This window comes from Rissa tridactyla, chromosome 3, assembly GCF_028500815.1.
Source record: "Rissa tridactyla isolate bRisTri1 chromosome 3, bRisTri1.patW.cur.20221130, whole genome shotgun sequence".
NCBI lineage: Eukaryota > Metazoa > Chordata > Aves > Charadriiformes > Laridae > Rissa > Rissa tridactyla.
The window spans coordinates 69439046-69460776 of NC_071468.1; the positions used below are offsets into that span (position 1 = coordinate 69439046).

At 40.9% G+C, this 21731-nt stretch overlaps 1 protein-coding gene across 1 annotated transcript in view; it reads right to left on the reverse strand.

The window, feature by feature from the left end:
- The window catches only part of NKAIN2 (sodium/potassium transporting ATPase interacting 2), a 565330-nt gene that overhangs the window by 63021 nt on the left and 480578 nt on the right, over window positions 1-21731 (reverse strand). Inside the window, exon 4 of the mRNA XM_054197204.1 lies at window positions 18144-18344. Coding sequence (XP_054053179.1) covers window positions 18144-18344 — 201 coding nt within the window. The remainder of the gene's footprint in view (window positions 1-18143; window positions 18345-21731) is intronic.

Consider the following 21731-nt stretch of genomic DNA (forward strand, 5'->3'; position numbering starts at 1 on the left):
TTTCTTTACATGTCATATTTACGTTCTACAGCACATCATCGCATCCTGGGCTGCATCTAAAGAAGTGTGGCTAGCAGGTTGAGAGAGGTGATTCTGCCCCTCTACTCTGCTCTGGTGAGACCCCACCTGGAGTACTGCGTCCAGCTCTGGAGTCCTCAACACAAGAAGGACATGGACCTGTTGGAGCGAGTCCAGAGGAGGGCCACAAAGATGATCAGAGGGCTGAAGCACCTCTTCTATGAGGACAGGCTGAGAGAGTTTGGGTTGTTCAGCCTGGAGAAGAGAAGGCTCCAGGGAGACCTTATAGCAGCCTTCCAGTACCTAAAGGGGGCCAACAGGAAAGATGGGGAGGGACTCTTTTATCAGCAAGTGTAATGATAGGATGAGGGGTAACAGTTTTAAACTGGAAGAGGGTAGATTTATATTAGCTATTAAAATGAAATTTTTTACTCTGAGGGTGGTGAGGCACTGGAACAGGTTGCCCAGAGAAGCTGTGGATGCCCCATTCCTAGAGGTGTTCAAGGCCAGGCTGGATGGGGCTTTGAGCAGCCTGGTCTAGTGGGAGGTGTCCCAGCCCATGGCAGGGTGGTTGGAACTAGATGATCTTTAAGGTCCCTTCCAACCCAAACTGCTCTATGATTCTATGATCTGAAGATCTCTTCTATATAGATTGCACTGAGTTCTGCTTTATGCATTTCTAAGAAATACTGTCACTGTGAGGCAGTCAGCCAAATTAAACTTTATGAAATCATTATATACATATACGCACACACATATCCATGTAAGTATCTTGTATATACGTATACTCTTGCTTCCTTCTAAATTTGCTTTTCTCTGCACTATGTGTCTAGCCTGATACAAGAGAGGATCATTCTGTAGGGATATTGAATACTAGATCACAAGTAGGAACAGATGTCAGCATGAAGAATCTTAGCTGACCTCAAACCACTTCCAAGCAAAGCTAAAGGTTCTGTCATGTCCTCTTTCTGTCTAAGGAGTAGAGATGCAAGTGAAACTTGCTAGTAAATTTTAGAGCAGAAGTACCGAAGGACTGGTCTAAAACTATGTCAGCTTCTGTCAGAAATTCCTAGTGCTTAACGTCTATTTGTACTTTAAATCTTGAGTACTCTTGCAATATTGAAACTCTCTAATGTCTCCATGGAAACTTGATCGTTCTCAGAAATGGAGGGAAAATGTTAGTATTGCTGGCAGTATTTTTACTCAAGTTGTCTGGGCAGAAGAGGGGGTTTTTTGCCTATCCTGAGTGTCTTTTGAAAATCTCCATTACATCAAAATGATGCAAAATTTTGTCAAAAAATCTACACCCAAGACAGGCAATGTTACTAAAAAGCAAAACAAACTCTGAAACATTAGGATAATTAGTACACAGTTATTCAAAGGTATCAACAAGCAGACGCTGGAAAAGCAATTACTACAGGAAAAATGTGAGTCTGTTAATGTAGCACTTATCGCTTTCCTATGCTTTTTATGTAATCGGTATCATTATGCTACCTAATGACACCAATTATTTAAAAATTAAGCACACAATACTACATACTTCATATTTATTATATTCAGATGGAGTTGCTATCTGCAGCACTTCAGGGCCAGAGATCCTTTAATAAATTCCACATGTGCCTTCAGTATTTTCTCTAGGGTTGTATTTTTTTAATGCTTACTCTTTTAGTGGGGAATCTCAGACATAAAAAATTAAAAAGGTCAATTTTATGATGAAACACATGAGCCTGGATATTCTAAATGGCACCCTAGACTGCAGAAGCTAATTGCTTTTCGACAGAAGAACTCTCTTAAGTGCTCACTCTGGAAACAGGTTCATGTGAAAAGCAGGATGCATCTCTACTCTGCTTCCAAGGCTGCTGGGATTTGTCGAGATGAGTGACGCTGTGAAAAATAGAAATCACCTGGAGCCTGTTAATATTATAATCAAGTGAAAGCACAATTGCTACTGTCTTAATCCATCTGTCTGTATGCATCCGCTCCACTTCCAATCACCTGCTTTAGTCACAGGTGTATTATTATGGAGACGGCATTGAAAAAAACCCAGCCCCACGCATGTTCCAAATTGCTGTATGCTCTGCCACGGCAGTCTGTCTGTCTCTGTAGCTTCAGTGCGGTCATTTGTCAGGAAGGAGAGCAAACAAAGGCCCCATATTGCATGAAGTATAGCCAAAGTGCTTTTGTGTGTGGAGGCTGGCTGAACGATGCCCAAGTTTATGTTAACAGGTTGCAATTTTGACAAGTGCTGTAAAAAAACCCAAACATATGTATTGTATTTGGATAACTCGTGTAAAGCTCAGTAATGTTCAATAGATGCTATGTCACATATCTGGAACACTAAAGTAGCTTGGGTAAACCAACATAAATTTATAGTATAGGATGGCAGTTCTACAAAAATAATCTGGCAGCCTGTGATACTCAGTTTCTGATTTCACCCTGAATGACATTCGATATTCTAAGTGATCAAATCGAGAGACAATAATTATATACGATAAAATCAAATTACCACAACAACAGCATCAACGATGAAGCAATAACAACTGCAACAAACAACATGAGTAGTAACTTTTGGTTTAGAATAAGAAAATGCTAACTGAACTAAGGTAATGTTTTCATATTTCAGTAGGCAAGCCTTAGAGAGGAATGTTGAATGGTTTAACAATTCAGAAAACTTACCATTTCCACCTGATACGTCTTTTTCAGGGGAAACTTAAGTCTCTCAGACATTGTTTGATAAAACTTTGAATACAAATTTCACCATTCGAGGCTTTGTTTTGTTAACTGTTGTGTACGGCAAAATACTAGATTCTAGGATTTGTATAAATAATTCTGCATATGTAATTACAGAGAGTCTTAAAACCCGTTTTGAAAAGTATCTGAAGAATGGATTTTTGAAATGAATTGTAGATAGTGGAAAACAATGATAGGTTTCTTGTACACTTCCCTAAGATATTAAAAATAAAATTTAAAAAAGAGTTAGCTTTTCAGACATGATGATAAATTAACCCCTGTGTTCATGTGCACTAACCAGGAGTTAAGATTTTGTAATTTTACAGCACTTTGTCTTTTGAGCCAGTATTTAGAAAACACAAAACATTAAGCTAGTGTGTATTAGGTGCTAAAGGTTCTGACACGGAAACTACATCCTTCTAGATCCTCCCATATTTTTAGGGGCTTGAAACAATGCTTGTACTTTTCCAGCTGGCAGTCGGTTTGGGACAGAAAAAAAATTTAACAGTCTTTTGGAAAAGTGCTGCTTTTTACTTTCAGTGCAGTTTTGTTTAAACACCTGAAGTTAGAGGAAGAATTATAAAGCTCCTGAATGATCCGTGCAGCTGCATAAGCTAACTCAAAAATGCCACTGAATCACTCTATGAGGCGGCTAATGGTCTAATCGCTTTTAATACCCTCTTCGAAATTCCCCCGGAGACTTGTTCAAAGCTTCCTGCGCTGAGTCGAGCTCTCTAAGGAGCTGTGATCAAACGGAGCCTGTTGCTCGTAAGTGTGCTAGTGCTGAAGAAGGCGCCTTTACAAAGTTCAGCCCAAAGTTCAGAGGTGGTCTGAGATCAAACTCCCCAGATTAAACATCGCTCAAGTGCAGGGCACTAGTTCAGTCCCCTGATGGCAGCTGTCACCTGTGGCTGTCCCTTGTCTGGTAATAAGACGGATTAATTTTGTTATTCTGGAAGCACATCATCTCCTGTTAGTATCCAAATTGATATTATGCATCTCCCGCAATCCGAGGTGATTCCCAGTAAGTGTGCAAAAGGATAATATTTTTGTATGACTTTGTAAACAAATATGTTGATTTTTTTTTTTTTTTTAGTTTACGGACATTATACAACAAGGAAACAAAAACCTCATTCCTTCTTCTTGCTCATGTTCTTCTACATTGTTTTAATGAAAATGAATCTGAAAGTTTAAGGAAGCTGAGCAGCTACACAAAAGGAGCATTTCAGGATAGGGTATACAACATACTGTGGTGGGATTTTGTTCATCCCTGATATTTAAAAATCATAAATTAAATGACTGCTACTTCTGGTCTTTTTCAGGTGTTTATAATCACAGTGAACCTCCCATCGGCAGTACTATTTCCAGGATCAAAAAGAGACTGATCTTGTCCCTGCAAGGGCAAGTGTAGGGTGCTGCACCTGGGGAGGAACAACCCCATGCACCAGTACAGGTTGGGGGCTGACCTGCTGGAGAGCAGCTCGGTGGAAAGAGACCTGGGAGTCCTGGTGGACAACAGGATGACCACAGGCCAGCGATGTGCCCTTGTGGCCAAGAAGGCCAATGGCATCCTGGGGTGTATCAAGAAGAGTGTGGCCAGCAGGTCGAGGGAGGTCATCCTCCCCCTCTACTCTGCCTTGGTGAGGCCGCACCTGGAGTACTGTGTCCAGTTCTGGGCTCCCCGGTTCAAGAAGGACAGGGAACTGCTGGAGAGGGTGCAGCAAAGGGCTACCAAGATGATTAGGGGACTCAAACACCTCTCTCATGAAGAAAGGCTGAGGGACTTGGGGCTCTTCAGTCTGGAAAAAAGACGGTTGAGGGGGGACCTTATCAATGCTTATAAATACTTAAAGGGTGGGTGTCAGGAGGATGGGGCCAGGTTCTTTTCAGTGGTGCCTGGGGACAGGACAAGAGGTAATGGGCACAATCTTGAGCATAGGAAGTTCCACCTAAACATGAGGAGGAACTTCTTTACTTTGAGGGTGGCAGAGCACTGGCACAGGCTGCCCAGAGAGGTGGTGGAGTCTCCTTCTCTGGAGACATTCAAAACCCGCCTGGACACGTTCCTGTGCAACCTGCTCTGGATGACCCTGCTCTGGCAGGGGGGTTGGACTAGATGATCTCCAGAGGTCCCTTCCAACCCTATGATTCTACGATTCTATGAAAATGCAGGACATATTGCTTACCTATGTTTTACATATAACTAGTATCACCATTTTTAAAGACACTGACTTTCAGTCAGTCAGAGCTTCCCAACTCATAAAGGTGTAAATGTGCAGACGGCATTTGGAAAGGACCCGATACTTTAGAAAATGACAATTTGTTTAGTTCATACAGTTTACATTCCTGTAAAATTTGCTGCATCGTTATATTCTGATTGTTGCAGCAGGAAGCAATAATCACGGCAAGAAAGAGCTAACAGCCAGGGAAAAATCCTTTTCTTGTGACACACAGTGATTTTAGAAACATCTTTACAAAACACAAAGCCACTGAAACCTAAAATGCAGGTTCAGGCAGAGCACAAAACAATGATTTAGGAGATTAATGCGTTTGAAGACGAGATCAATTCATGCAGTTTGTAACAGAAAATGTTTGCAAGAGTCCACTGTAATCTTTGAAACGTATCTGGGTTATGCATTTTGTACAGTTGGTACCTAGCCACAGTGAAATTTCTGCCGACATTTCGAAGGGAGAATCAGGAGGCTGCCATCTGCAAATGAGACAAGCACCACCAGCTGACACAGCAAATGCCAAGTGGCTATTTAGCAGTGCCAGCTCATGCTAGACTCACACAGAAAAGATACCTCCCCCCGCTTCTCCCACTTGTATCTAAATCTTCAGGAAACTAAATCACTTCCTAAAAGCAGGGATGGAGAAAGCAGTCTATTATTCCCTGACAGGCCACAAAGTATTGTCCATATTGACAATCTGTTTTGTATAGGCAGGCTGCAGAAGCAGTAAATCCTATTAACCTGTTCAAAGTCAAATGAAGACATTTAGAAAACAGAACAGCTATTACATGCAGTGGTGAAAGAAGAACATATCAAAGAAAGGTTAAATGGATGCACCAGCTATTAGATTATGCACAGTTACAACTGGAAAATCCCCCCCAACCTTTCTATCACCTGCTCTTGCCCTTCAGGATATTAATTATATCCCCCCCAGTCTAACTAGCTGACCATTCAAATGCTATCCTCTGTTCTGTCAATGCTAATTTTCGAGATAAAAAATCAATTTCGTGCTAACAGGACTACTATGAAAAATGCTTATGTTATACTATGGTTTTACTAATGCACACTTCCTCTACTGAAAACATATGGCATTTTGTGTGTAAAGACCACTCTGGAGATTTACTGTAATTATGTCATGATGTGCTTATTGTTATGGATTCAGCAGCCTTTCTGCACCTCTACTAGCTTTGTTCAAGAGCAGCTGCTAGCTTCAAGCTGTTGCCTGCTTCCAGCAGCAGAAGCTGAATGAAGGAGTGCTTTCTAGGGAAGACATGTTTTGAGGCAGACATACTGACAATAAACCAATTCACTAGGGAGGCATAACATTGACTGGATAAAAGTCGAGTAATCATTCTGTGATAATTTACCGAAACTGGGTGCAATTTACTTTAAAATAAAAATTCCCTCTGCTGCTGATGTTGGACTTGGAGGCCTTTAGCTGATAAAAGTGTGGCATTTGCTTTTATGAAATAGCTGATCTTTGGAGATTCATTAGACCTCATTATTTCTTCTTACGCATAAGTGACTATTAATACGTACTCACTGAATGAGGGGAATGGGAAGAACGGGGCTGTCTGAAGCCAGGCTCAATAGTCCTTCTCTTCCACCTACCCTCCCTGCTTGTCATGACGGAATGCACTGGATTCAATCACTAAGGCAAGCCTTGGTAATCTCTTGGTAAAATGGTGAGTGCTTCAGATGACGCTGCCCAGCACAGTCTTGATTTCTGTGCCTGTTTTCATTGGGAATCAGCTGTGTGTGGTCAGCCCACGCTCCTCCCAGCTTCGGTGGGAGCCAGGAGGACCAGAGGATCCAGACCCTTGCCAGTAGCCGCTTCCCAACAGAGAGCTCACAGAAAACAGGGCTATTTGAACGGCAGTTTACCTACATTGGAGACAGGGAATTGTGTCTCAGTCCCAGATTTATTTTCCCTAATCTTTAGGAGAAGAGTGTGTGGAAGGGGAAAGGGTTAACTAATTAGGAAGAACAATAGCTGCAAAAATGTCAGAGATTCCTCTGCTGTGCTCCTGTTACACCCTCCTCGTTGGAAATGGCAGCTATTAATATTTTATTGACTTGAACCTCTGGGGTAGATTCCAGATGTCACTACTTGATCATTGTCTACATATAAGGAAAAATAAATTCTGTCGTGTCAACGTTGAATTCCCATCTATGGCAGCAATCATTACCAGCAGACAAATGCTCCTGTGGTTTTGCAGATATTTTTTTCCTCAGGTTGTGACTATGCACACATGACTGAACTGTTCTTAGAAAACCTGGACATCCAAAAATAAAATAAAGCAGAGGAAAAGTCCCAACTTTTCATTATTAATTTATATACATTAAGAAATAGCTGTTTACTTTGGTGTTCGGAAAGAACGGAGGTTAAATTGGCAGAGCTCAAGTTAAAAGAATGCTGCCTGCTAGGAAAAAAAATGTTTGAAAACATGAACCACTTTATGCCAATCAATCAGTTTTGAGCAGTCGGGTACTGAAAAACTGGTAACTCAATAACGCTGCAGTTTAGGTGAATGGTGCTACTAAGGAGCACATCTTGAAAGCCCCCCAAACACATGAGCAGTGCAAGAATGTGCTCTCTACCTGCCCAACCAGTGCTGAAGATAACATCTATTAAAGAAGTGGTGAGAATTGGCTGACGTCTACTGAGAATATGTGCAAAGAACTGATTACCCCTGATTTCAAGGGAGAGTAATTTTCTTCAGCTGGATGGAAGAATGACATTTTTCACTAATGAATATTACCTGCCATTTAAAAGGTGAAAGCTTCAGGAAATTGACAACTAAAAGTTGTCTCAGACCCTACTCCCCTTAGAATTGCAGCACTGCAGAAGTCAGAGAGCAAGAATGATGAGCACGGTGATACCGAGGTACATCTGTGCTGTGAATGTTTTTTTGTATTTATATTAAAAATATGAAATATATAAATAAACACATGAATATTTATATTCATGTGTTTGTTTGTACCTCCAGAATCATCTCCGGAATGGAGTTGGTGAACCTGTCACTTGACTATGAGTTTTCAATATGAAGAGGGATTCCTTTTTCTTTAATTACATGTTTTGATGGAATATTTATGATAATTATGATTATGATTTATGATTACAATAAATAGCTTGTGCTATTTATTGTTATTGCTATTCTTCTTAATATTATTCTTACATCTAAAGCATATGCAATTTGGTTTCTCTACCATATTGATTCACTTGTAGAGAAAGAAAATCGAACGGACTAGGCTCTTTGTCCAGAACCTCTTCAAACCATAAAAAACCCATAGAGGCTCACCAAAACTAGGTAAGAAGACCCCAAACAAAGGCTTTTGACCTGCATACAGCTGGAAAGTGTTCACATGCAGCTCTTATGCTATGACAGTGTCATAAAAATGGTAGCAGGACTGCCCTAGTACTGGAATTGAGGAATAATTTAAATTGCAGCTCTGGGAGGAAGCAAGTCAGCGAGTCAGCAAGCCAGCATCACCGGTCAGCACAGCACCACCAGCATCACATAGCCCCAGGACAGCCATGAGGCACTGAGCCTGGGGAGCCGTAACTTCTTTGCTGTATCGAATAACTATCTACCCTACAGGGTCAGCCAGAATCAGAGTCCCCTGCGTGAAGGAATACATATGAGATGGTCAAAACAAATTCTCAGGAAAACTTCCCTCAGGCCTCAAAGTAATGAGTCTAATGTTCAGCTCTTGGTTATCACAATTCCGATCTTCCCCCCCCAAAATCCCATTCACTATTTTCTTTGCTAGTGCAAAAGGATCTGTGAGAGGTAGAACTGCTTCTTCCAGCCTCAGCTCTTGCTGTTGCTGTGGCTTTTCATTCTGCCAGGGAAATAAACCTCTCAGAGGCAATCCTGTGTGCGTTGGTCAGGTAACTCTATTTAAAGCTGACTTCTCTCCACTGAGTCGGAGCAAACTTGTTTTCAGACAATTATCATATAACTTGGCTTTCTATGAGCCCAGTTCATTAAGATGTGAAGCTTTTAGGGAAATGAATGAGTACAATTCTACTGACAAAGCTCCCTGCTCATTAAAAAACCGTTTATGCTTTGATGTGTACGATTCAGTTTTCTGCAAGGAGTGGTGAAGAAATGCAGGTAAAATTTGATAGAAGCAACAACAGATAACACTTGTAGGCAAAAAGAAATCTCTTATAGTAATCCCTCAAAACACTAATGACACATGCTCTAACGCTATTGTCAAACAGAGAAACAGAAATATACTGTGCTCTGAGGCCATGTCAAAGATGCCTGAACCTGATGTTGCCCCTCTGCTAACGCGGCACGACAGTGTTATTAAATTAGCACTTTACAATGATTCATACCCTCTTCCCATTGTGCTGATTTTGCCCAGTCCTGCACCGAGAAAAACCAGTCTTTCTAAAGTACCGATCTATATCATTAAGAATCAATTTTCTTTCAATCTTTGTGTTGCCCTAGAAAGGAACTCCACCTTAATTAAATAATGTTATTTTTCCCCATTAGGTTCAAAGAGTCAAAACTTGATTACGGGAGCTCTTGTCTCCTTTCTCACGTATAAATATTCTCCCCACTCTACAAGCACAGGAGGAGGCAGCCGATCTGCCAGGTATGTGTGTGAGCACATGTGTGAGGAAGAGGTGGAGGCTGTTGTCCAAAGGGAGGTGGGGAAACAAAATTAGCAAGGGTAAATCTGAGCGAGGGCTTTTATGTGCAAGATGCGCCTCCTGCACAACTGAAGACCTTTGTGTGGGCTGGAAAGGAAAATGGCATCAGGCTTATTACTGTAAGGTCAGCACAAAGGAACTAAGAACTGGAAAATTAAGAATCCATTGTTAGTTTACTGCTGCGTTTGTGAGAGCTTTGGATTTTTGCATTAGCAGCAAGTAGACAAGTAGATCTGATCTTTAGCTTTTTTTTTTTTTTTTTTTTTTTAGCATATCACATTATACTTATTTTGAGTGCAGGAATGGGATATGGTGGGTTATTAGCAGAACCCAAAGCCTACATCAAACTGTGACACTTCCTAAAAGATGAGTATCTTCCATCTGAACTCAGTGAAGACCTTTAATACGGTACATTTTCTTAGAGTCCTGAGTCTTTGTAGCTCTGACAAAAGGACCTGCCTGTTAACTTTTCAGCAGTTCAGCCTGAACAATCCAGGGCCAACTTATGTTTTGTTTGATTCCACTCATGCGCATTTTGGGACCCACAGAAACAGCCTTTTGCTGTTTGCCTCCTTCCTAATGACATCCATAATCAGGCAGGTTTTATTTTTCATGCATTCCTATGACTCTCTCCCTCACCTCCCCTGCCTCTGCTCTGTTGCCCCTCCTCCTATCATGAAGTCTGTCGTGCCGATGCACCCACAAGCTTTACACCCACTGCTCTCTTCTTTTAGTCCTTCTGTGTCATTTGTTGGTGTCTCTGGAGGACCTGCTAGTCTTTTTCTCTGCTCAGGTCTTGTCACTGTCTTCCCACATTAAAAAAAAAAAAACAAAAACAAACTTAAAAGGAAAAAGAAAAAAGAGATAGAATGTACTTTTCCTTTACAGAAGGTTCATTTCCCTTTCCTGCTCTAAATGCAGAAGTTTTACAAGCTCTCTGTTTCTTTAACCTCTGCTGTCCTGCTGATGCCCTCCTGATCTCCCACTTGGTGAGTCACAGCTTCAGAGGAGCATCCTGCCTCTACATGTGCCATGTCCTCTCCTTGCTCCTGACCAACGCCTCCGTCTAGACTGAGCCCATCTGGAAGGCTACTGCAGAGATGATTTTCCACAGCTTGCTTTAACCTTCCATTTCTTCTGCTTAGTTTCTTCCAGTGAAATTCAACTACTCCATTCACCTGCAAGGCCCTCTGTGGCTTGTCCCACCTGGCTTGTCCCCTCCTGTTAGTATGAGAGTGCACAGCTGATGAGCCACCAAGTAGTTGTCAGCCGCTTAATACATTTCAAACTTTCACACACTTTCCTCTTTTGCTGCCTTTTAGGAGAATTTTCCAGCAGATAGTGCAAAGTTTGCTCATTATTCTGGTTTATAACCCTTTTTAGGGCTTTTCAATCATGCCTACAAAAAAGCTGACAATGGTCAAACAGGAGGTGCAAACTGAAACTGCAAACTAGTATTCCCTCTCTGTTTTCCTGCCTTTCCCCTCTTTTCTGTCTGTATGGGTTGGCTGGCTTGTTTTGTACTTTGCAGGTTAGCTCTTTTGGACACGAACTGCTGCTTTGCTTTGCAATCATACTGTCCTCAGCACTGTTGGGGCCTTTGAAGTGATACACTGTTAGAAACATATTTGAGTACGTGGGTCTAAAGCACAAACAGACATTCCAGTAAAGAAATTCTGATGAGAGTACGTGGTTACTCACTACCCCCATCTCTCCACAAGGGCACGAGGCTATTTGATGTCACCTGTGCTACGCCAACATTAAGGATTCTAAGAGTACCCTATTCTAATTATTATTAATCCTTAAGAGAAGCAGGGAACATTAATGCTATTCTACTGTTCTAAGTGCTTAAATACACACATGGACCACATTTCTGTAATATTTGATTACCTTGCAATGTTTAATGGAATTACCCTGGCAACATCTTTCTGAAATATTTAAGAACCGTTGTTTGTATAGTACAGACAATAACTGGCATGAATTAAGCATCCTGCCAAAGGTCATGCTGTAAGTCTGCAACAGAGCAGAGATTTTGATGCTGGCGTCCTAACTGCATAGCTGTATTATTGCATCTTAATAACACAGTTATGCTTCGTGATGTTTTAAATCAATCTGACAGCATCAGAGCTTGAAAGGTATTATGCATGACGCAGACTTTGCAGAATCCCAAATAGTATACATTTACTGTAACTGGTATGGATGGATAATTACATATTACAAATTTTAAAGCATGAAATAATAATTTTAATGATAGCATGAAGCATATACTCAAGTATAAATGCAGGAAGGAACAAAAAGGACTTGTGACTAATATACAGCACATAAAAGTCAGTGGACAGGATCACTATGAAAATGGTCAATACTTTTATGTAACAGTTTACTTATGGTTTTATTTATTTGGTATGTAAGTTACCATCAATAATGTAGATACAGTACATAAGAAATGCTTTCCCCCCACTCATTTTACTGGAATAATATTACACAGTTCATCTTTTCGAGGGCTTTATAACTAAAAACCAAATTGGCTAAGGTGATGCCTTCACATTAGTCTTATTCCCATAACGCAGGCACTTAGTTCCACTAAAATCAATAGACTTGTGAGTGTGTAAGTGAGGAGTAAAAGACAAGCATAATAAATACTTTTAATCCAGCGTTGGCAAATAGATATGTAATTCTGTCACACTTATCTCCAAGGCTGATCTTTTATTTGCATATTTTCAGAGTTTTGATCTACAAATGGATTTTAATTTGTCGACTTTTGCAAGAAGAGCCTTGTGGGAGTGGGGGCAGGTCATGCATAATCAAAGAGTAAAACACAGGCAGAAGGAAGATGTAGAGAATCTGAGCTCCATTTCTGTATGAAATGCAATTACCATTATTATAATTTCCTTGTACCACACAAAAGCCTTAATGTAGTGAGTGCCACACATGTTTAGGGCTTTTTGAGAGATGCGAGAGATCCCTATCTATGCAAATGGTACAGTGTCTTATCACGGAATCACGGAATCACGGAATCTTCAGAGTTGGAAGGGACCTCTAGAGATCATCTAGTCCAACTCCCCTGCTAGAGCAGGATTGCCTAGAGCACATCCCTCAGGGCTGCATCCAGGCGGGTCTTGAAAATCTCCAGAGAAGGGGACTCCACAACCTCCCTGGGCAGCCTGTTCCAGTGCTCTGTCACCCTCACCGTAAAGAAGTTTTTCCGTGTATTTGAACGGAACTTCCTATGTTCTAGCTTGTGCCCATTGCCCCTTGTCCTGTCACTGGGAACCATTGAAAAGAGCCTGGCTAAACCGAACATGAAAAATTTAGGCATGCTTTCCTCCCTGCAGCACTTGGGAAGAGGCACAGGGAGGTGAAATGACTTTCCCAAGGACACTGTGGTAGACCTGGAAGCAGAATCCACTGACCTGAACCACAGCTCAGGGCCTGAACTGAAAAGATTCCCACCTTCTGTTATAAGACAAGAGTTCCATTAGAAGTGCAAATGAAAAAAAATTGCACTTAGGATCTGTAGCTAGAATTAGACATTGATGGCTGTGGGTGCCTGTGAAACTGCGAGCTTGTGACGCTTTTTTATCTGTGTGACCAAAAGGCTGGGATGCATATACTACTTATACACAGAGCCAACGACCACCTTAAGCACTGATATTACATGCCAAGGTTAGCAGGGGTGTATACCCTGCACTGCCCTCCCAGGCACTGCCCTCCCCACGGTGAAGTGGCAGCTGTACCTCCTATCACTTAGGGGTGGGTGGGAGCTTTCATTCATCTTCCACTCTGTAAATATTATAGAGAATGCAACTCTAATTTTGCAAACCAGTAGCAAACCAAATCTCCATTAGCACCACTGACCTCATTCTTTACCTGGAAAAATTCTCTCCAGAGATCAGTAATTTAAGTATATCTATCCTTGATAACCCAGTAGTCCTGAAAATGAAATAGCTTCTCTGATGTAAGCAGCAAGAATCAATAACCATTAAGCACATGAGGACACTTTAATGTATGAAGCATACGGGTATCCAAGTCATGCCATCGGCAGCCCAGTTCATTTTGGTAATATGTAGGCACCAAGGACAGGAAGAGTTGTGGTTCTTGCAGAGCACATTGGATGGTCCAGGTGCTCAAGATGTCATAGCTCTGTAAATGGGACTTCCCAGGGAGAGAAGAGTCAAGTGGAGAATTTCACCCAGTATGTGAGCATAGGCTGCACTGAGGCTTAGCTTTGTGCAACAAAACAAATGAACTAGCTGTGGCTGAAACCATACATTTTTTTCTCCATGTATCAGCACAGCTTTAAATAAGTTACCGGCACTGCCAAAGTGCAATGAAGCTAAGATCTCACCTTTACAGATTCAGCTATGATATTCACCAAGAATCGGGGAGGGCAGGAAAGGAGGGAGTTGTTCCCTAGAAATACCTTCCCCACATGTTTTCCCGGACCCCAGGGTTTCACACAAAGCAGAACAAATCACACCCTTAGCCGTTCTGTTCAGTTCCATACAGCTGCATGCTGCAGGTGGTGCCCTAAAAATATGTTTGTTTAGTTTGCAGCACTGCAGGCTGCAAAGCTGCACTTATGAGTGAAATAGATTCCCCTCCCTCGCATTCTTCTTTCTTCACTCTGAACCCTCTCTCTTTTCAACCTGCTGGAAGAAGATGGTAAGATGTAGAGATAAGGTAGTGGCAATGTGGCTTAGTCTCAAAAGAACCAAACGGGAGGTATTGGTATGGAGCACAGAGTAAAAACTGACAAGCATGATGTGTGGCACTGAGATTTTGGTGGTGTACCACTTCAGAGAGGCAACTGCCACAATAATTGAGTGAAAAATCAGTGTAAGTGTTTAAAAATACATTTCCATAAACATGAAAAAAATCAGACAGCAGCTGAGCAAGAAGTAATGTGCTGACATGGGAATGGCTACAAGACAGGCATAAATGTGCATTATATGGTCATTTTTTATACCTGTGATACAAGGATCGGTTTACGGGTAGGCTCTGCAGAGGCTGTGTCTTCTACCAGCATCACGCAATACCGTAAGTGCTCTGTGTCATGGGAAAAGGAGCGGTTGTGGCTGCTTTGCAGCCCCTATTATCACTGTGGGTTATTCCAGACATGCTTTGCATACATAAGTACTAAATACCCAAATTGGGACAATCCATTTTTTATCAGAGCATTTTCTTGCACACATTAGTTCTCAATTCTTCCCCATTTTGAAGATTTTCTAAACCATGAGCATTCAGCTGGTCAAAGTATAGAGACCACCAAACTGATTTTTCTGTTATTTCTTCTGTGTGAGGTAAACTAGCAATTTTGCCCAGTTGTTTGTTTATCCTGAGCACAATTCCCTCCTCAGGAGAAGCTGGCAAAATACCTGTGCGTCATCACATCTGTCTCTCTTTAGTCTCTAAGGCTGGTATCACACAACGAACACCACCATTCTGCACACTGAGGCATCTCCTAACCTTTGGGATCATTTAACCTTCCAGTTGCTTTAATTACTACTTTGTTTAAGCAGTAGAAGAAATGAAAATTCTCCAAAATTTCACTCTTAAAAACCTAAAATCTGTGTTGACTCGCACAAAATTAGCAGCAGCATTCGTATGGTTCACAATCTGGTGCTGTTTGCTTCTAGGACATGTTGCTCTGGGGAGAGAAGGTGTCTTGGAGACTATGAGTATTCTGCACCTCCTCAGCAGAGTATCTGTCTGTAATCCTTGAAATATTCCACAGCCCACCTTCAGACTTGCTTTTTAGATAGTATAAACCATAGGAGGTTTTATAGCTTTTATCTTAGCTGTAATATTCTTTCCACTACATAATCCGCAGCAAATATCACATCTACGTGAAGCCTAACCTTCTATAGCTGGATTCCTTGTGAACTTACTGGCAAGCTGTACAAAATACACTCAGTGTAATGTTTCCAAAGACTGACATAAGTGGTCCTCAATGAAGCTGAATGTCTTTAACTTTTTATATGTAGGCAGTAGAGAACATCCTTAAAAACATGCTGCAGTGCCACCAGTCCATGAAAAACCCAAGACCAACATTAGCTTGATCATTGTCATGAACATACAGAAATACAAATAGAAAGCAAGTAACCAATTTGTAAGTTGCAATTTATAGTTTTACAGTTAAAGTGCAAGATCCACTTAAGTGCCCATAAAAGAAAATTGAAAGGAAAGATTAACTTCTTTCTACTAACTGGAGATAAATGTGATCTAAGGCTTGGGTTTGTTAAAAGCTAGTTTGCTGAAAATCAAGTTATCTGCTCTTCTAACTTGTATTATATGTCACTGAGCAGTGTCAGGCAATTCCTCTGTTTCTCACCACATTTAATATGATAGTGAATTTATGCTAGCATTTCTACTTGAAAAAGAACCCCATGCCCAGAACTGGAAACGCGAAAATGATGCAAACAGTAGAGTTGCAAGAATCAGGTTTGGAAAATTGACCCATACTTATACTGTGTAGCTCTTTACCTTTCATAATCACATTCACAGTAACATGAATGGAAATATAAACCCAGCTGTAGTCGGTTACAGCTAGCAGATTACCAGTGGTTTGTTATTCTGAACCACTTCCCTGGCTTGCAAAGAATGACCTTATCTAGAAACATGGCTCTGTTTAAGCACAGACACACAAAAAATCTTGTTGCATCATGAACAGAATTGAGCTTGAATTGTATATTCCTTAAGTTTCTTGTTCATCATTCATTACGTACAAAAAAATAAGTCAGAAAAAGAAGCCTGGATATCTCCTTTAGAGGGCTTTAGGGTATGAAAATTCTACAGAGGGATGTGGACAGGCTGGATCAATGGGCCAAGGCCAATGGTATGAGGTTCCACAAGGTCAAGTGCCGGGTCCTGCACCTGGGTCACAACAACCCCATGCAGCGCTACAGGCTTGGGGAAGAGTGGCTGGAGAGCTGCCCAGAGGAAAAGGACCTGGGTGTGTTGGGCAACTGCCGGGTGAAGATAAGCCAGCAGTGTGCCCAGGTGGCCAACAGCATCCTGGACTGTATCAGAAATAGTGTGGCCAACAGGACTAGGGAAGTGATCATCCCCCTGTATTTGGCACTAGTGAGGCTGCACCTCAAACACTGTCTTCAGTTTCCAGCCCCTCACTACAAGACATTGAGGTGCTGCAGCATGTCCAGAGAAGGGCAATGAAGGGTGAGGGGTCTGGAGAACAAGTCCTGTGAGGAGCAGCTGAGGTTGTTTAGCCTGGAGAAAAGGAGACTGAGGGGAGACTTTATCACTCTCTACAACTACCTGAAAGGAGGTTGTAGCAAGGCGGGTGTCACCTGAAAGGAGGCTGTAGCGAGGAGCATGGAGAAGATCTGGGATGGCTCCACTGAAGGGAGGTACCAGGGCTTTCAGGTGAATCAGTCACCAATCTTTTACACGCAGAGCCCACGCAGAGATGTACTGACAAAGAGATATATTGTTCCAAACTCACCTGATACTTGGCCATTTACACCCAGGCTAGGGAATGGACAGATGGAAAAACTGCTCACTTTTTGGGTAGCCGAGGGCCACGTTATATATTACGGACTGTCCAACTGCCTTACACTAACTCCTGGATCTGGCTAACCAGATTTCCTCTCACTTTTACCAGTATGGTCCCTCTTCAGGCAAAGCATTGGAATCTCTTGACCAAAAAATTTATACAGAGGGCACCCTGGCACTGGTCCAAATTTAGATCTATAGTAACGGTTTTATTTGCAGTCATATATATCTCCATCTGGGCATAAACATGTTTATATCACTAGAGCAATTAATAATAAATAGAAATGCAGATTGCCATTCAATGTGATTAATTCAGTGTTATGTCATCTTTTCACCTCGGTCAGAGACAACACAAGGCAAAATTATTAGTACAGGTAAATACATTGAAAAGCCTATCAATTTTCCCCAAAAGAAGACGTTTCCATTCCTTATAAATTTTCTGCAGTGCAACAGTAGATTCTTTTCCTCCTAAAAAGACTTAAGATTTCTGGTTTTGATTTTCATACAACAAACACATTTTTTTCTTTTGGGAAGAATCGTTCCCATTCACCTCAAATGCATATTGACTAATATGGTCAAAACCAAATTGATCAGTTTTGAGTCCTGTGAACTGACCAGTGAATCTATTTTTACTGTTGAAAATTTCTCCTTCATTTTGGCTTTGGCTTTCACAGCAACAGCTGTAACTTCTTATTATGTCACAACTTACATCCTATAGTGTAATTTGAATATAACCTGCTATAAAGGATTTGTGGCATGGTCAAAAGGGAGGTCAGGAAACCAGAGTGCGTCATGTCAAGCAATAAACATACATGTTGGAGCTTCTCGTGTACAGGTGCCTTGAACTAGCTGCAAGACAACACTAACACATAGAGCCAGGGTTTGTAAAGGAATGCCACAGTACTCCACTGTTCTGGTAATGACATTCTGCAAGAAGAAATCTAGAAATGGTGGTGGGAGTGAAGCTATCCGTAAACACTTACTGCAAGGAAGATCTGAAGAGAACTGTGAGCCACTTCTATGTACTGATATTCAAGCAAACACCCCGAGACAGTGATATAACGATGATCCTCTGGTGCCCAGTCTGGGGCTGGGGTTACTGAGGTCACGGTGCAGCCCGGCCCATTCTCCATCCACCAAGAACGATGCATGGAGATATTAAAGGTCAGAATGAGATCTGTTTCCTGCAAAAGAACAAGTGAAGAATTAATGCGCTGGGATGGTACTCTGGTATCAAATGCCTCAGCAAGAGATTTCACAAGATGCATAAAGAAGCAAAGAGCAGCGATAAAACTGCACTGTCACATGAAAGTTGGTGGAGCTTGCCTGCAGCAAGCACAAGTACCTGTATCTTGGCAGGCAGAACTGCTTTGGAGCAGAAGAATAATCCTGCAAGCCAGGATCTGTTCCTAGACATTATGGTATCCTAGACTGTAGCAGTCATTTCTGTTACATTGCCCATTCTCCTGTGGAAACCATAAGAACTGATGGACGTGCACATTTATACAGCAACAGCCCTCTGCTCAGTTCCTGGAAATACGGCCCATATTTTGGTGGTCTGATGTACCAAAATATACAAGAGTCCTTGGGAAGCAAGACTTCATAGACTTTAATATGCATGGGTCATCTGCAAGGAGTTTTGTCTCATGGACTCTGTGAAGCAGACCTGTGGTAGTTCTGCTGAAATATTGGAGAAGTTGTAAAAAAGGATTCTGTACATTTGCTTACAAGAATAGTCTCTTTGTAACACCTCTTTCAGATTTTTAACTTCCTAGGAGTCTGTACGGAAAAAGTTAGTGATGTTGCCTTCTCTAAACACTGCTTCGCTTGTTAAAAAAGAGGGGCAAAGAGGCCTGCAACCTTTAACTGCCATGCAACTAGTGCAATGGAGTAACCAGTCAGCCATGCCTTCCATTAAGATTGCATTTATAAATAGTTCATAAAGGATTAATAAATGATTAATATACATCATAAACAATACAACGGATATGACTTTCATAAATTATACTTGGTTGCACATTACTTGAGGGTGTTATACATAGTTATAACAAAACTATGGACTTGGTGGATTCTGTAAGAGCCTACAGTGTTTACCAACCCTTTATAAATTATTTATAGGTGTAACCTCATTGTAAATTGTGACTATCTAGTCTGTGTGCACATGTGCTCAGTCATGCAAAAAAAATTGCTTTTAAGTAATGTCTTTGCAGAGCCAAACTCTCCACACACCTGACCTACATTTTTTTCAGCCTGTTGATGACATTAATAATTAAGATTCTCATCAAGATTTTAAAATGTAACTATTTAATAAGGTTTACCATGCCAAAAGGAATAAATAGAATGCCATTCAGTAGCAGATATGTTGTGTCCACATTTCCCTCCCTTCAAAAATGGTCGTTTTTTTAATGCCACTTATTTTCCTTTTTTGCAGTAACTCATGTAAAGGTAACTCCATCCAGAGAGGTTTTGGATAATGTCATGACTGATGCATCAATCGATCCGTGATTACACTTAACACTGTAGTGTAGCCGAATGTTTTTTCTTTAAGTTTCAGTTCTTGTCTAAAAGGGCAGATATTTTGTACATTTAAAAAAAAAATCATTTATTACCCTGTACAAGCGGGAAGATTGCGGGAAGGACCATAATATTTTTGTGATGAATAATTACCCTACATTCTCACAACAGCCCAACCCAGTAAATAATAAGCTCTATGAGAAAATGAAAATGAATTTAGTCATGCAACTAACTTCAAGCATTTAAAGGTGATTAAAGGAACCTGTGTATAAACTACGCAAAATTCCCCAAAATAGATATATTTACCTATGGCTATAAGTCTTCACCCCCAACAAACCTCTTCTTTCTTTAGACCCCTCCCCACCAAAGCTGTAGGCACTGGAAAGTGTCTGACAGATGTTTCTTGGAAATGGGCATTTTTACCTTACATCCAAGTCAGAAAACTATTTTTCTTTCTGAAGTCAGGGTTGTTGCCCCTGAGTATAACACCGGCCTCCTCACCTGGTGAAGAATGGGTGTATTTGGAGTAACTCTGCATAAAGTAATAGATTTATTCCTGAATGACTAAAATTGGAATCCATTATGTTATTGTCAGAAGACCTTTAAGCCATTCTAGTTACCATGGAAAATTCTTAACCTCTAGTCTCTTATCAGAGATGCAGCATGAATGAATAGGACTCATTGTCTGGCCCTATTTTATCTATTTTATCATTTGCAATACCTACCTTCACAAGAATCATGATGGACTAAAAATATTTTACAAAGTGCAGACAAGGGATGAAAAATGTATTCCTTGAAAAAGAAAGGGATAAACTGGCTTGCAGGAACTGAGTATTTGTTATGCATCTGCCAGATGCAGTTAAAATGGATCAGGAGGAGCTAAACACAAAGATCAAAACTGGGCTCGCTGGTTGGAACATCATCGCTCTAGAGATGGTTATGTTTGCTCACAAAGGGTGCAGTAATCCAAAACTTCACAGGCTAAAAACACAAGTAAATTTCCAAGTTACACAGGAAATACCACACATTAAAATATTTATAATACATATGTAAATAAAACTTCACAAAGTCCAGCTTTCTTCCATCCCTGAATTTATCCCCAGATGATTTTCTGGAATAATTTTTTATATTTAGAAAATTCCCTTGCCCTCAAATCATCTTTTGGCAGATAAATTGAATGTTGTGATTAGGACAAAATAATCTTGGTTTGTTCGGGAATAGTCTTTCAGTGCTTACTAGTAAAAAATTACAGATCTTTATCAGATCTACAGCCTATTCCTATCTCCAGGTAACCAGTAAAATGCTGTTTTGTTTCCTCTTCTCATACAATAGTCCTGATACCTGTCACAGAAATGCTATATTCCTCTTCATATTAGTAAAAACAAATAAATCCTACTGAAAGCCCTGATTTCAAATCTTAAAGATCTTTGAATAATATGGTTGAGAAGGCTTTCAAGGAGTCTAGCTATTATGTATTGAATCAGTTAAGAAAGAAAGCAAAAGAATAAGTGGAGGTGAAATCTGGTTCTGGTAAGATGAGACATCATCCACGGCTCAGGTCAAACTTGGCTGGAATGAGAATGATAATGAAGCCAGATTGTCACGAGCAAACACCTAAGTTAAAACCTGTAAATTCCTATCTCCAAAATATATGGGATAAGAATAAACGCAGAAGGAGCCTAATCACTACAAAGTCAGCTGCTGCACAGTTAGCTCATCTCAGGTATAAATTGCTTTGAACTTGCCTATAACCTTCAAACCACGTCCCACTGTATGCGACCATATAAGCAGAGCAGTTCCTTAGTAGTGAAGGTCACCCAGCTTACGAAAAAGTTTTACTTCAAAGTGAGAAACTGATAAGGGCCTGAATCTCCTTGAAGAACTGTGTAAGCCAAGGGGGGGATGATGTATCTATCATTAACATCTCCCATACTGAAAACATTTAGAGCTATTTTTGGACAAACTCCACTTGCTATTTACTTTATTCTCTGTTTGAATACAGTTTTAGCGGACATAGACAAAGTCTACACTGGAAGCTGGGGATTTGTTGTACTCTC